Below are 15,307 nucleotides of genomic sequence, written 5' to 3'. Positions count from 1 at the left end.
TGCTCCAGCCTCACCTCTTCTCTCTGACTCGGCCTCCTCCCTCCCCCCCCCCCCCCCCGCCCGGGCCCCTGGGATGGCATCGGCCCACCGCGTGGCCCCGGGTCACTCCCATCTCAGAACCCTTGACTTGGTCGCGTCTGCAAAGTCCCTAAGGCCGTGGCCGGGCTCCCCGAGTCAGACGTGGGCGTCTTGGGGGGGCTCTTGTTCTGCCCTCCAGAGTCACAGGCTCCTCTGCCTGCGTGTGACCCCGTCGCCCCAGCCTCAGCTCGGCCTGGGAACAGCACCCCTGGCCTGGCTGACCCCCCCCCCCCCCCCGCCGGCTGCGAGGCTGAGCCCCATTCAGGCCGAGGCGCGGGCAGCATCGGAAGAGCCGGGCGCTTGTGTGACTGGATGGAAACATAACAAACCGAATTAGGGCTCAGAGTAACGACACGCTACACGCTACACGCTGATCACCCCCCTCCTCCCGCCTCATTAGCCACAGAGGGGACGGCCAGGTGCTCTGAGCCAGCGTCAGCACCCCCCCCCCCCCACAGTGGGTCCAGGCAGGTGGTGACAGGGCTGTGGGTGCCGGTCAGGGGTCTCGGCTCCTCCCACAGGCGCCCGCGGGGGCAGGAGCTGCCCCCTGGGGTCTTCTGCCAGGGCCCCAGGTGTGAGCTCTGCCCTCCCCACCGGCCCGCCTCGCCCTCGGTCTCCTGGGAAAGTGTGGTCGCTCTGTCCAGAGAACAGAAGCGGCGTCTGTCCACTCCTCGCGCTGGCTGAGGCCTGGGAGGCCCGGTGCGAGCCCCTCCCCCACGGGGTTCATCGCCTGGAGGGGGTGCTGAGCCCCAGTTCGGGGAGGCCTGTGCGCGGCCCCCTGCCTCCGGGGGAGTGACCTGCCTGGATCACTGAGGCTCGGCGACACGGGCCCTCATCCTCCACCCGGACACTCGCCCTTCAGATCCCGCTGCCCGCGCCTCTGTCAGCCAGGGCCGGCCTTTAGCAGCCACCATTGCACATCCAGCAGGAGCCGAGCGTCCTTGTCACGCCCGCGCCTGATTTATAAACTCGCGGCGGGAGCTCGCGCGTGTTTTATGCCGCCCTCTTAGGCGCACAATCCATTTTACAGCGGCGAGAAGCGAGGGGAGTGCATACTTCACCCGCACAGCCGACAGCGCGTCTCCGATCAATAACGTCATATTCTGCTGAGACAGGCGGAGGGTGTGGGGGCGGCTGCGTCTTCAGGGCCTGGGGCGGGGCCGTGGGAGCGGGAGAGGCTCCTGGGCCCTGAGCTGAGGCCTGGGGCTCCCATCCAGCTGTGCGGACGCTGCCCGGGCGGCCGTGCCTGGGGAGGAGGGCTGGACGCACCGACCCAGTGCGGCCTCTCCCTTCACATGGGGGGCAGTCTGCCGACACCCCACGGCTCATTGCTCCCCTCTGCTTGCATTTCGCCAGGGCCGGGAGCTCACCCCGCCCCCCACCCCCCCCAGGGCTGTTCCTGCCTCTGCCAGGCCCCTCCCTGCGCCTGCCCCCGTGGTGGCTCATCCAGGAGGGAGGCCAAGGACGGAGGCCAGACCCAGGTGGCCAGCCAGCTCCCCGGAGGCACCGGGCCTGGCCGGCCTCGCACCCGACGGCCTCCTTGCATTCCACGCCCGCAGGGCCCCACTCGCCTCCCTCTGTCCTCGCCCTGTGTCTGCCCCACGTGGGCTCCGTGAGCTCACCCGCTCCCTGATTCTGCTCGGAAGCCCCTGAGCCCACAGGCTGCTGTGGGGAGATAGGACCCCGATCCAGCGGCACCGCAGAGCCGTGCACAGCGGGGGGCCCTGCAGACGTCGGGGTGAGCGGTCTCTGCCCCACGGCAGGCACGAGTGACCGGACCCCAGGACGGCCGCATGGAAAGGCCTTAGTCCCTGAGCAAAGGGTGCTCTGAGTGGGCGGTGAGGGTGCGGGGGGGGGGGCCTTGCCGGCTCAGCCAGCCTGTCCAGGCGGGGGCCCCGGCCACGCCCCAGCTCCCGGGCATGCCTGCCCCTCTCTCTCTCTCTCTCTCTCTCTCTCTCTCTCTCTCTCTCTCTCTCTCTCTCTCTCTCTCTCCTCATGCTTGGAGGCCTGGAGAGGTTTTCCCAGGCACAATGGCCAGGCCACCTTGACGAGAAGGGTCATTGTCCACTTCCCCAGGGCCGGGCCCAGTGGCCTGCTGCCCTGACCGCCAAGCAGGGAACATTCCAGAACCCTGAGGCCTTTGCTGCGCTCGCTTGGTACCTAACGGTTTCCATACCAGTACAGCCCTCTGCTCCCAGGTTCCCACAGGGGTGCCCGTCGCTGGGCAGAATGAGCCTCCATGGCAAAGCGGGACCCAGCAGTGTCTTTGGGGACGGCCCCCAGCGTGCCCAGACCCCAGGCCAGCGGCACCCATTGCGGACAACATTATTTCACTTATTTTTATTTTTTAAAATGTATTTTTATTGATTTCAGAGGAGGGGGGAGAGAGAGAGAGAGGGAAACATCAATGATGAGAGAGAATCATGGACTGGCTGCCTCCTGCACGCCCCACACTGGGGATCAAGCCTGCAGCCCGGGCCTGTGCCCCGACTGGGAATCGAACCCCGACCTCCTGGTTCAGAGGTCGGCGGGGATGACTGTATAGTCATGGGGTCGCGTGACCCCAAGGGGCCTCCATCCTGCCCCCTGGAGGGATTGGCCAGGAGGCAGGTAGGTTGCTGAGATCTGGCCGCGCCCAGAGCAGGCGCTCAGGGGTCGCAGTGCGGGCTGACCCAGGGGCTGGGGGCCCAGGCTGGGGCCGGGGTGGGATGTTCGCGAGGAAGTAGGACTCCATCGGGGGGCCCACTGGGCGCCTCCGGTGCACGCGGATGGGGTGAGGCCCGGGGACCCGCCATGTGAGTCACAGGCGGACGCCAGCTAGCGCCCCGAGAGCCTGCGGAACAGCGAGGCCAACCCTGTTTGCAGGAAAGCAATTTATGGGGATTGTTCTGGAGACGACGGGCTGCGTCTAATGAAACAATGTTGCCATAACTCACCGCTAATTTGTTTTGAGACGAACCCGATGCGCGATGCTCGCTCCGTCGGGATCTGCTGTCGGCGTCTCCGTCTGCACGGCCGCCTCCAGCCTTCGTCTCGCGTCTCGGCTGCTCTGAATAATTCACACCCGAGTGCCGGCTCCCTGTGCCTGCGACCTGGTGTCCGGGAGGGGCTGGGAGAGCAGCCCGCTGGCCTCCTCCCCGCTCGGGGGTGGGGTGGGGGTGTGAGTGGAGTGACTTCAAACAGAGGGAAGGCAAAGCCGGCGTGTGACAGGCCCGCAGCCCCCAGAGCTCAGGGGGCCCTGGGTCCTCCCCTCCTGTCTGTGTTGTGACCCAACTCTTCATTGTGTGTGTGTGTGTGTGTGTGTGTGTGTGTTTAATATGATTCTTGGAGAGGAAGGGAGAGGAAGGGAGAGGAAGGGAGAGGAAGGGGGAGGTAGGGGGAGGCAGGGGGAGGCAGGGAGAGATAGAAACACGGACAGAAGGAACAGCACCTGCCGGCGGCCTCCTGCAGGCCCCACCCTGGGGAGCGGGTCCACAGCCGGGACACGGGCCCTCACCGTGAATAGACCTGTGACCTCCGGGTTCACGGGTCAACGCCCAGCAGCCGAGCCACGCCGGCCTCGCCCAACTCCTAGTTTTGAGAAGCGGAAAGTGTGAGATGAGCCGAGATTCAGTGAGAATCGCAGCCGGACGCCCCGGGGACCCCGAGGCCCCAGCACTTACACGGTCTCCCGTGCGAGACCCGGGCACCAGGGGCCGAACAGCCTCTGCTCGTTCCCAGGGCTCAGCCCCGGCGGGCACCTGTGAGGGGTGCACCAGGACCCGTTCCGCTGGAAGGGAGGTGATGGGCGTCTTGAAGGTCCGCTCCCCGTGAGCCAGCTCCCCTCCCGGCCTCCCTGGGACCCGCTACACACGGTCGTCCGTTCACTGCGGAGAGGGTCGCTGAGCACCTACTGTGTGCAGGCCCAGAGCTGGGCCCGGGGTGCACAGAGGGGAGCGTCCCCCTCCGGGCCGCCTCCTCAGGGGGCAGGACAGACAGACACAGCCGGGGGGCGAACACGCCGGCAGCGGGACGGCCAGCATGAGGCGTGAGGCTCTGCCGGGTGACGTGGCGGCGGCGCCGTGGGCCACACGCGTGGCTGTGAAAGGTGTTAGAAGCAGGGCGAGGCAGGCAGGGCAGGGGCGGGAGAAGGAGGGATCCCGGGAGGCCGAGACCACAGAACGTTTTGTAGAAAAACAGGGCAGCGGAAGACAGGGTGCTTTGAAACAAGGGCGTTTTTCTTGCAAAACAACATGTTGCAGAAAGGCCGGGACCCGCTCAGAGCAGCGCAGGTGGACAGAGGGCCGGCCTGTCGCCGGTGTCGGGGGGGGCAGAGGGCTCGGGCCCCCTCCCCGACGGGGTGCCGTGCTGGTGGCAGTAAACTCCCGCCTGTTGGAGCGCCTCTGGTTCGCGGCTTCATCCTTCGATTCCGTGAGACGCGACCCCAGGGGAGATTCCTGCTCACCTTCCTGCTCACCAGGGGCCAGCTGGAGGGCGGACAGCCTTTGGGAGGAAGGAGGGGACGCTCTCAGGCTGTAGCCGCCGCCGGCCCTGAAGCCGCACGCATTGCAGGCCGAGCCGAGCAGCGCGGAGCTGTGATTGGGCGTCTCGCCCCCCCCCCCCCCCCCCCCGGGCTCTGCCCAGGTCAGCGCAGCTCCTGGGACGGCGGACGCGGCCGGTCCTTCATTACGGGCTCTCACGGCCAATTTAGCGGGACAGCGGCGCCCACACAGGGACACGCAGCCGCCGGCAGCTGATGGAGGAGATGCGGCAGGGGGAGGGGCTGGAGGCGGGCGGCGCCCGCGGGCGGTGGGCACCATGTCATGTTGCTGCTGCCGGGACAGCCATGGGGCTGTGCTCCTGTCACTGGCACAGCAAGGGCTTTGGGGGGCGGGGGGGCGGGCGGGGGCGAGCGCCGTCGATGCCTCGCAGTGGAGGCCGCAGAGGGTCCTCCAGGAATAGCCGGGAATTCAATCAGCGAAATGAAACAGCGCAGAACCGGCAACATGCTCTCCGCGACCTTATTTCAAGCCCTTCGCGGCGGAGATCAATGAGGAAATCACGGTTTCTGTTCACAGCGTCTGTCCCTCAGCTGCTGGGGCCGCCCTGCCTCTCAGCCTGGCTGCGAGGAGGACACGCGGGGTGGGGGGGTGGAGGTGGGGGGGAGGGGGAGGTGCGGGGGGGGGGGGGGCGACCGACCTGCCGTCCTGGCAGCCGGCCAGATGGCAGACAGCTGCGCCCGCGGCGCCACTCCGCAGGCCTGCCCCCCTCCCTGGCGGTGCTGGCCTGTGCGGGGGAACCACCGCTGGGCCGTCCTCACCGTGGAGGGCGGGCAGCAGGGCTCTGAGAGGGAAGCGGGGCCGCGGGTCACCTGCCCGAGACGCAGGCTCCGCGCAGCAGGGGCGGTGAGAGGGCACAGGCGCTCCGCCCGGGCTGGACCCCGGGAGCCGGCCCACGAGAAGCCTGGCGACCCCCCCCCCAAGACTGGGGCACCCCAGCATCGCCAAGTGCCCCGGTGCCCCTCCCGCAGGCCCGGCCGGGGGGAAGCCAGGCCCCGGGGGGGGGGGTGGACTGCGGAGGGAGACGGGACGTCACGCGTGACCGTGCCCTCCCTCCCGCGATGACGCGGTGCGGGCTGGGCGGGGGCCTGGGAGGCCTGGGGCCCGGGCCAGGTGGGATGAGGCTGGGACGCGCCGTGGCCCCAAGCGGGCGGGCGCATCGCTGCCCCCATGTGCAGGAGGGGCTCGCCCACAGGAGCGGCCCCGCGGCCCCTGCCTGGTCGGCTTAGAATCAGCCGGGGTGTGTCTGTGTGTCTGTGTGTGTGCGCGCGCGCGTGTGTGTGCACGTATGTTCATGGGTATACACGTGAGCATGTGTGTTGTTGATTGTACACATGTCTGTGTGTGCATGGGCGGGCAGCAGGATGGAGGGCACACTGGCAAGGTGAGCCCCCTATCTGTGGGCGCCCCCGCCCAGGTGGGGCAGGAGCGGATGCCAGCCCTCGGCCTCCCCTGGCCGGGCCCCGCTTCCCCTCAGCGGCCGCATCCGTGACTCACCAGCCCGGGGCTGGAGGACGAGCCAGATCCTTGCCGGGCTCACCGTTCTAGCACCTTCCGCCGCCTGCCGTGTGATGAATAAGTGTCCGGTGACTCACCAGCCGGAGCGCCCGCCGTGTGTGCCAGGGGCCGCGAGGGCGGGGAGAGCAGCGGGGGCAGGGCCGGCCGGCGCTGACCAGGGGCCAGCTGCGCGGACTCCGTGTGTGACAGCCGCGAAATGGGGGGAGTTCGGCCAGGGACCCCCCAGCGCTGCCTGGGGGACGGGCCCTCCCCGTGTGAGTCCGGCATCTGGGGCCTCCGCACTTGGTCAGAGCAGAGAGGCCTTGCCCCAAACCACTCGTCCGCGGATCCGACAAAACAGCCGCCGGCATACATCCCCTCGGGCCCGGGGGCGGTGAGACTCCACGGCCGGGGCGGGCGTCACGGTGCCCTCGCCGCGGAGGAGCCGCGGGAGACAGCGGGTGAGAGCCAGTCGCTCCCCGCTCGTGACAAGACCACCCGCGGGCGGCACCGGACAGGGCCCGTCACAGGGCGGGCGGGGGCCTCAGGACCGTGTGAGTGAAACCCGGGCTCCTGGGAACCCCCAGCTCCGCCTCCGAGGGGGGTTTTCTGGGCGTCCCCGCTATGGTTTGTGAACAGGAAGTGGGAGAGGCACCTCCCCTCCCAGTGTCATTGCGGCTGGTCCCTCGCGGGTGCGACACTCAACCACCAGCTGCGCCGGCCGGGCAGCCTTCCTTCTGTGGGGGCGCCTTGCCCTGCAGGTGGGTTGTGCGGGGTGGTGGGTGCGGGGTGGTGGGTGGGTGTGTCGGGGGGCGGGGAGCCTGGGAACCTCTGCTCTATTTCCATCCACAATTTCCCGACTACGGGGCAGGGCGGGTCCCAAGGGCGCCCCTCTCCCCCCCGGCCCCGGGGGCCAAGCCTCTATGGCCCCGCACCCAGCCGCCCGCTCCCTGACCGGCTCCGGCTCCGCGGGCACAGGGACCCGCGGCAGGTTCAGGTTCCACGGGGCGGAGCCGTGACCGTCAGCTACGCCCGTCTCCGTGCTGCCGGCCACTCGCCCGGCGCCGGCCAGCTCCCCTCCAGGACGAGGCGGGGAGCTCGGGAAGACGGCGGGGACACGTGTGGGCTCCTTTCTCCTGGTTTGAGGGCCGTGGGGCTGGGCCCGGCTCACGGGGCTGCTGGGTTTCCGGGGGCCGCACCGCTGTCCTGGCACCGGGTGCCCCGTCCCGGGCAGAAGGAGGGAGGCCGCGCCCACCTGGACCTCCGCGGGCACGAGCGCTGTCTGGTGGGAGGACGTGCAAGGCTCCTTTCTGGCGGCACGAGGCCCGGCCCCTCCGATGGGCTGGGGGACCGGGCGTGGCCCCGCAGAACCCTCAGGGCCTGCTCAGCCAGGGCCCCGCTCGGAATCGACAGGACGGCCATGGGGGGGGGGGTGCCCAGACCCCAGACGGGCCGACCGCTGCCCTGCTGGACCCACACAGCCCCTGGGGAGCCCCTGGCCAGCGAGGGCCTGGGTCCCCTGCACCCGCTGACAGGCCTGCCGGTGCCCCGGCCACGTGTACAGGGAGCGCCTGTCCCGACTCCTTCCCGCTGAGCCTTGGGGGAGCCTGGCAGGCGGGGGGTGGGTGAGGGAGGGGGTCCGGGGGGGCCTTAGTTCCTGCTCACCCACGGGGGGAAGGGAGCTCCGAGATGATCGCTCGGCTCCGGATTTTGGGGGGACGGGTGGTCAGAGACCCAGAGGGAACATGTCCACTGCCAACTCCCGGAAGGGGGGACCCCTCCCCCTTCTGAGGGGCCACGTGCGTCTGCGAGGACCCGGGAGACCCATCGGTTACACCCTCAGACACGAAAGGGCAGCCACACGAAGTCTCCGACTACGTTTATTGTTCCTTAGGAAACTGGAGAGCAGAGTTCCCCTCTCTCTACTTAAAAGGGTACGTCCCGCACTCGGCGCCCCGGACACTCCCTTCCCGCCGGAAACGAGTCTCCCCGCGAGCCCTCTCCCCGGGGTCACCGGGTCAGAGGTCGGACTGGACGAGAGCCGTCCCTCTGACCGCCTCGCCGTGAACTGGGCTCTCCCTCTACAAGGGCGAACACTGAGGATTATTTTTCTTTGTAGCAACAAGAACCACCCACTTACGGGTCCAAACTACGCATCGCATGACAACACCCACTTCAAACCACGCACAGGGCACCACCTCAAGGAACAAGACACACTGCACAACACACTACGGCGGGCGCGGCGGGCACCGCCACACGCGCCACGCGCCCGGCCGCCGCGGGCACGGACAAGGGGCACAGGCTACGGGGGCCTCGCACGGGAATCTAAGACACGACACGTGGTCGAGGAGCGGCCGCCGGGACGGGGACGCGCTAGAGGAGCCCGCGCCGAGCCTCCGGACGCCGGGCGCGACCGGGAGCCCGGGGGGCCACGCCGAGCCGCCCACCGGCACCGACCTCGACCTAAGGAAAGTCCATGCGATCCTAACAGCGGGCCGTCCTGGGCGAGAACTGGCCGCGGACACGCCTTACTTCTCTAGTATGTCATGTGACCGAAAAGGGGGCTGGAGGGGTGGGGGGCGAGGGGAGCCCTGGGCTGCAGTTCCAGCTGCAAAGTTGTGGGGGGGCCTCTCCCCAAATCCGTCGCCCTCCGGCCGGAGCCGGGGGAACGCGGAGGCCGTGCCCGCGCGCGATGCCCCGCGCCAGGCGGCGGCCGGGCGTCCCGAATCCGGGCGATCGGTATCTCGAGGGTCCCTTTGGCAGCCGCGGTGGCGGGATCTCCACGCGGGCGGGGCCGGGGCCCGGCTCCGGGTGGGGGCCCTACAGCTCGTCGGAGCGGATGACGTGGAAGAGGGTGACGTTGTAAAGGACCTGGTGGCCGTTGTTCCAGGCGTAGAGCGCGCGGTCCTTGGGGTTGTAGTCCAGCATGGAGATGTGCGAGTACTTGTTCTGGAAGGGGATGTCGATGTACTCGTAGGTGGAGGCGTTGGTCTGGTAGGCGTAGTGCACCTTGGTGCCGCCCGAGTAGCCGTTGGTGACGTAGAGCGTGCCGCAGATGATGAAGGCCTCGCCGGCGCTGCGCTTGGGGTAGCTGGTGTTCCACGTGTGCAGCACCTGCAGCGACACGGGGTCCAGCTTGCTGACCACGATGTTGCCGGCGTTCTGGTTGGTGGCGTAGACGGCCCAGAGCCCGCTCTCGTCCGCCATCAGGTCGATGTCCGAGTGGCCGCCCCAGGCGTAGTGGTACATGTTGTTGTAGCCGGCGTAGTCCAGGCTGCGCTGCTTCAGGACGCTCTCGGTGCGCAGGTCGAAGCGGATGACGATGTGGCTCTGGAACTTGTTGAAGTAGATGGAGCCGTTGTAGACCACCTGGCCCGTGCCCGACCAGGGGTGCGGCAGCCGGTGCGACGTGAAGTTGTCCGTGGTCATGAAGTCCTGCAGCGACCGGTACTCGCGCACGAAGCGGTTGTTGTGGTAGCCGTCCATGTACCACACCTGCGGGCAGAGCAGACGGCGGTCAGCGGTGAGCGGTGCCCAGGGAGCCGGCGGCTCCGCCCCAGGCAGCACCGCTCCCACGAGAGGAGCCGGGAGGGGAAGGTGAAGAGGGAGGGATGCACGGCCCCTCCCACACCCTCAGGGCACACCCTTTCTTTTGCTTTTCGGTTCATCCTCACCTGAGGACGTTTTCCACGGATTGTTAGAGAGGCTGGAAATGAGGGGGAGTCCTGGCTAGTGTGGCTCAGTGGATAGAGCGCCAGCCTTTGGACCAAAGGGTTGGGGGCTCGATTCCGGTCAAGGGCACGTACCTCGATTGCAGGCTCCTCCCCGGCCTGGCCCTGGTTGGGGTGCGTGCAGGAGGCAACCCATCCATGTGTTTCTCTCACATGGATGTTTCCCTCTGTCTTTCCCTCTCTCTCCCGTTCTCTCTAACAATCAACGGGAAAATACCCTCGGGTGTCGGGTGAGGATTTTAAAAAGAAAGGAAGGGGGAGGGAGACACAGGATAGGTGCCTCCTGCACCAGCCCCGACCGGGGCCAGGGCTCCAGCCCGCAACCGAGGTCCGTGCCCTTGACCGGGATCAAACCCGGGACCCTTCCGTCCACGGGCCGACGCTCTATCCACTGAGCCAAACCGGCCAGAGGCTCAGGCACGTTTCAAAAGGGGACGGGACTATTCTCCCCCAGACAGAGCAGCGTCCGCTTGGGGACCGGCCAGGAAGGGGGGGTGGAACCGACGGCCCGGGGCACCGAGTCCCTTGTGGGTGGCAAGGCCCCAGGCAGCCCTCTGTGGGTGCCCCCTGCTTGCTCACTGCTCTCTCCCTGGCCAAAGGCGCACAGTAGGGGAAGGAAGGAATCCATCCGTGTATGGAAGCCCAGGCCCACGAGAAAGCCTTGGAAAGGGCGTGGCCGCCTGGGCCCTGGACGAGGACATGGCACTGGGCCGCCCGGTCTCCGCGTTGACCCATTTCCAAGGTCACCAGCAGAAGCAGATGCTAGACCAGCCGTGGGCAAACTACGGCCCGTTTGAAATGAATAAAACTAAAAAAAAAAAAAAGACCGTACCCTTTTATGTAATGATGTTTACTTTGAATTTATATTAGTTCACACAAACACTCCATGCATGCTGTTGTTCCGGCCCTCCGGTCCAGTTTAAGAACCCATTGTGGCCCTCGAGTCAAAAAGTTTGCCCACGGCTGTGCTAGACTCTAGAACAGCGGTTCTCAACCTGTGGGTCACGACCCCTTTGGGGGTCGAACAACCCTTTCACAGGGGCCGCCTAAGACCATCGGAAAACACATATATAGTTACATGTTGTTTTTGTGATGAATCCCTGTGCGTTCATTATGTTCAATTTGTAACAATGAAAGTGGGGGTCACCACAACATGAGGAACTGTAGGAAAGGGGCGCGGCATGAGGAAGGTTGAGAACCGCTGCTCTAGAAGGTTCCACAGTCAGAGCTACGGTCTCAGTGTGGGGGGTCAGGGTCCCTGGAGCGCACGTGTCTCCTGGGGGCGCACAGCTGGGCAGGGGCCAGGGGGCGAGAGCCTGGCGTCGGGAGGGAGCTTCCAGGCCTCGGTACCAACGAAGCCCGCAGGCAGGTCCCTGCTGAGACCTGGTGCCAGAAACCAGCGCCCCACCCAGCACGCACCGGGCATCCAGCTGGCGCTTCATAAATGAGCCGCGGAAGCACGGACGCCGGGCATGCCCAGCGACCCTGTTCTGCCCGCTCAGCACACGGGCAGCGGGGTCCCTGGAGCTTAGGCGGCCCCACCAGGGTCCCCCGCCCTCCCCTGGCCCCCAGCCTTTGGCCACACCCCTCCCACCACGTCCTCCCCCCCCCCCCCCCCCCCGCGGCAGCCTGCGCGGAGCTGACATTGATTTTGTGTGTGTTTTGGAAGCGAGTCATTGGTCTCCTGTGTGTGTGTAATCAGAACTGGACGGGAGGACGGAAACGATCAAACAGACAAAGGTGTCTTCCCGACCGATGGCAGGGCCTGGGGACATGGCGCTCCGTGGGGGGGTGGAGGCCGTCCTGAGCTCCTGGCCCGCCCACTGCCCCCCAGCACTCCCCCCCACACCCACCCCGCGAAGCCCTCCTCCCCCCAGCCCTCCTCCCCTGCCCGTCACCCGCCCGCCTTTCCTGGAGGGTGAGCAAGCCATCCAGCAGCAAGTGGTTCTCTAATGATCAAACACGCCCGTCACCACCTCCACGGCAGGCGAATCCACGCCCTCGCCACGCGTGCGGGGAGGCACACAGCGGGCTCAGAGCCCCGATCCCCTGTCTGGGCAGAGCGCGCGCTCTCAGGGGGACAGCGAGGGGGTGGGCGCTGGGTGAGAGGCGCGCTTGCAGCGCCAGCGTTGTTGGTTCCCGGATCCCACCAGGTCTGCGGGCGGCTGTGTGCACAGGGCGGGCGCGGGTAGGAGGTGGGTCTCTTCCTCCCCACACTGCACCCTCGGTCAGTGCCCCCCAGGCGCCACGCTCCGCTCGCACAGGCCCTGGCTGCTTTGGCGGGCGGTGGACGCACTGGCACCGGCGTGAGAGCCAGACACTCGGGCAGGGGACCAGCGGGCCGGCCCCACAAGGACACCTGGTCCACACGACCCCGCTCCGGGCCCGACGAAGGAGCACTCACCCTGTTGTCGCCCTCAGGGGCCAGAGGGTCGGTCATCCAGGACCCGAACCTGGAGCCGGACGTCTTGACGGTCACGGGGTCGCTGATGCCCGTCAGCTTGCCGCAGGCTGCAAGAGAGCAGGCGCAGGTGAGCCGGCGTCCGGCCGCTGCGGGTGCCGGGTCCCCTCGCTCCCCTGGCCTGGGACCTCGGCCAGACAGCGAGCGGCTCACGCCCTGGCTCCTCCTGCAGACACCGGGCCTCCGGAACCAAGAGCAGCTGAGGCGGGGCAGTGGGGGGGAGGGGCAGTGGGGGGGAGGGGCAGCCCCAGCAGCGCCTCTGGGGGGCGGTCAGCAGCCAAGCTTGGTTTTCTCGGGGAAGTGGGGGCGGGGAGAAGGCGCTGTCTGTCTGGTGCCCGTGGCAGGCGGCGGGCTCCACGCAGGACACTGGCCACGGGTCAGGAAGCAGAAGCAGGCAGCTCTGTTCCAGCCCCTGCTCCGGCCCCTCCCGTCGGGTAGAACCAGACCTGGGCAGGGCCGCCGCCTTCCCACGGGCCACCTGGAGGGTGGCGTGTCTCCTGCGGGAGGAGGAGCGGAGGCCGGAGGGCCGGGGCTCTGGCACGGACGGGTCAGCGAGCATCGGACGGACCTAGGGCGTGACCTCGGGCCTCCCCCGCTCAGATGGAGGCTGGAGACGAGGTGGGGCGCTCTCAGGGCCCCCGGCACGGCTGCGGCCAGAACCAGCATCTGACTCAGCCCTGCCCTCCCCACAGCCTGTGGCCTCACAGGCTGCCTCTGGCGGCCCCCGTGCTGTGCCCACCCCACCTGTCCCGCCGACGCGGACCTGTGCGCACAGCCGCGGCAGTGGGCAGTGACCGCACCTCTGCCGGCCTCCAGGGCAGCGTGTTTCTTAGCCCTGAGCTGCGGGGCGGTGGCCTCTGTCCCGCCCTCCCTCCAGGCCTGGCCCAGGGACCAGGAGACTGACTCTGCCCTCCGCATCACACTCCGAGGTGAGAGGGCGGGTCAGTGCCCTGCTCAGCTAGAGGCCCGGCCTGGCCTGACGCCGGCCCCCACACCGGTGCTCTAGCCACTCCTCCATCTGGAATGCCACCCCCTCCCCGCCTGTCTTTCCTGGCTGGACCCAAACGGATGCCTCTTCCAGAGACCTCTCCCTCTGAGCCCCACCCCTGTCCTCCCCGACCACACACTTCCTGCGGCCACAGACATAGTGTGTGGTCTCCTGGTCCCACGCAAGACGCTTGTTGCCCTTTTCTGTCTCCCCAAGACTCGGCTGGGAGTGGTCCAGAGTGAATGAGTGAATGAGTGAGTGGATGAATGAATGAGTGAATGAGTGAATGAGTAGATGAGTGAGCGAGTGAATGAATGAGTGAATGAGTGAGTGATGAATGAATGAGTGAATGAGTGACTGAATGAGTAGATGAGTGAATGAATGAGTGAGTGAATGAGTGAATGAATGAGTGAGTGAGTGACTCATCTCTCAGGCACTTAGAGGTAAAATTATCCATCCCTCAGGAAATCTCGCCAGCCACGGCTTCGCCATCTGTCCCAGCAGAGGGATGGGGGCGGCGTGTGGCGTAGACAGTATCCTGTGGCAGTGACGACACTACCTGGGAGGATGGTGGGGTCACAGCAGGAGGCACTTGGAGCTTCTAGCCGCACGCCCGACACGGCACACACCTGACTCCGGGGACATGCCTGACACGCAAGCGCCCGACATGGCAAGTGATCAGTGGAGGCCCCGCTACTCTTGTTACTCTTGTCTGGGCCGGGGATGTAGAGGACATGGGGTGCACCTCAGCGAAGCCAGGTCAGCGGCTGCCGGGCCGGTCACTGCGTCCTGCCGCTCAGGACCTTCCGGCCTGTGGCTGCTCGGAAGGGGAGGGCCAGGTGTGACCGCAGGGCAGGTGTGACCGCAGCAGGGCCAGCCCGCTCTGCCCCCTCCCAGTTCCCTCCCCGCCCACCCCAGAGGAGCCCGGAACCTGCCGGGGCCGCTCCGTACGCCTGAGTCAGGAGCTGTTTTGTTTCTCTGTCCAGACAGGCTCTGCCAGGATCTCGGGATCCACAGGCTCTAACCCATGGCAGAGCCGCGGGGGCGGGTGGCACGTCAGTTCACGAAGGTGTCCCTGGGCACCCAGCCCCCAGGAGCAGAGGGCGGGGAGGGAGGGCGGCCTCGGACAGCTGTCAGCGCGGGCGCCAGGTGGGGCTGCCTTCCGGTCCCGCTCCCTCGGCGACCTCTGCGCCAGGAGCCCGGCTGCTGAGGGCGCCAGCTCGTGAGGCTAAAAGGAAGACGAGATCAAGCAGCCACGGCTTCAGCTGGGTCCTAAGTTCCTGAGCTGAAGGAGCACCTGCCAGGCTGTGTCTCTATCTGTCCATCATCTATCAGTCAGTTGTCTATCATCTGTCCTGTCTGTCTATCTGTCTATCTCTATCAATCATCTGCCATCTGTCTATCTCTCATCTATCTAACTCTATTAATCACCTATCATCTATCTATCTATCTATCTATCTATCTATCTACCTGCCCACCTACCTACCCCCGCCTTCCCGGGCCGGTGAGGAGCGAGTGATGTAAATGACATCCGTGGCCTCGCACCGTCACCCCAGGGCCCAGGGACCCCTCCGCCTTCTTCAGATGGAGAGAGGCTGACCCCCAAGCTGATTACTGCCTCAGGAGAGTCACATGGCTGTCGGCCACGCGTCCTGCCTCCCCAGCTGGTCTCACAGTTGGCTCATCCCCGTCCGCCTGGTGCTGGCTCAGTGCAGACCCCGGGCCCCACCTGCAGACCCCGGGCCTCACCTGCAGACACCAGGCCCCACCTGCAGACCCCGGGCCCCACCTGTAGACCCTGAACCCTACCTGCAGACCCCACTTCACAGTCTCTCTAAACATCAAGGTCTTTTGAAAAAAGAAACCAGAGGTGACATCAGGTGGCTGCCCTCCAGCGAGGAGAACTCGTCATCCTCTCTCTACTCCCCAGCGAGCCCTTCAGCAGCCTGAGGGGACCACGTGACAGCCCTGAGAGCCTGAGGGGACCACGTGACAGCCCTGAGCGCTGACGCCA

At 66.9% G+C, this 15,307-nt stretch overlaps 2 protein-coding genes across 3 annotated transcripts in view; both read right to left on the bottom strand.

Annotated features, from left to right (window-relative positions):
* MRPS2 (mitochondrial ribosomal protein S2) overlaps positions 1-15,307 on the bottom strand; it is a 229,276-nt gene that overhangs the window by 87,903 nt on the left and 126,066 nt on the right. The window lies entirely within an intron of this gene.
* Positions 7,978-15,307, bottom strand: part of OLFM1 (olfactomedin 1) — a 28,727-nt gene continuing 21,397 nt past the window's right edge. For both annotated transcript variants that reach the window (XM_059658479.1, XM_059658478.1), the window contains exons 5-6: positions 12,249-12,355; positions 7,978-9,608 (exon numbers count right to left, since the gene is read on the bottom strand). In XM_059658479.1, the coding sequence (XP_059514462.1) occupies positions 8,934-9,608; positions 12,249-12,355 (782 nt within the window). In that variant the 3' untranslated portion in view covers positions 7,978-8,933. The remainder of the gene's footprint in view (positions 9,609-12,248; positions 12,356-15,307) is intronic.

Source organism: Myotis daubentonii, chromosome 11 (genome assembly GCF_963259705.1).
Source record: "Myotis daubentonii chromosome 11, mMyoDau2.1, whole genome shotgun sequence".
NCBI classification, from domain to species: domain Eukaryota; kingdom Metazoa; phylum Chordata; class Mammalia; order Chiroptera; family Vespertilionidae; genus Myotis; species Myotis daubentonii.
Note: the sequence above shows the minus strand (reverse complement) of the source record. Positions and strands in the feature narration are given on the sequence as shown.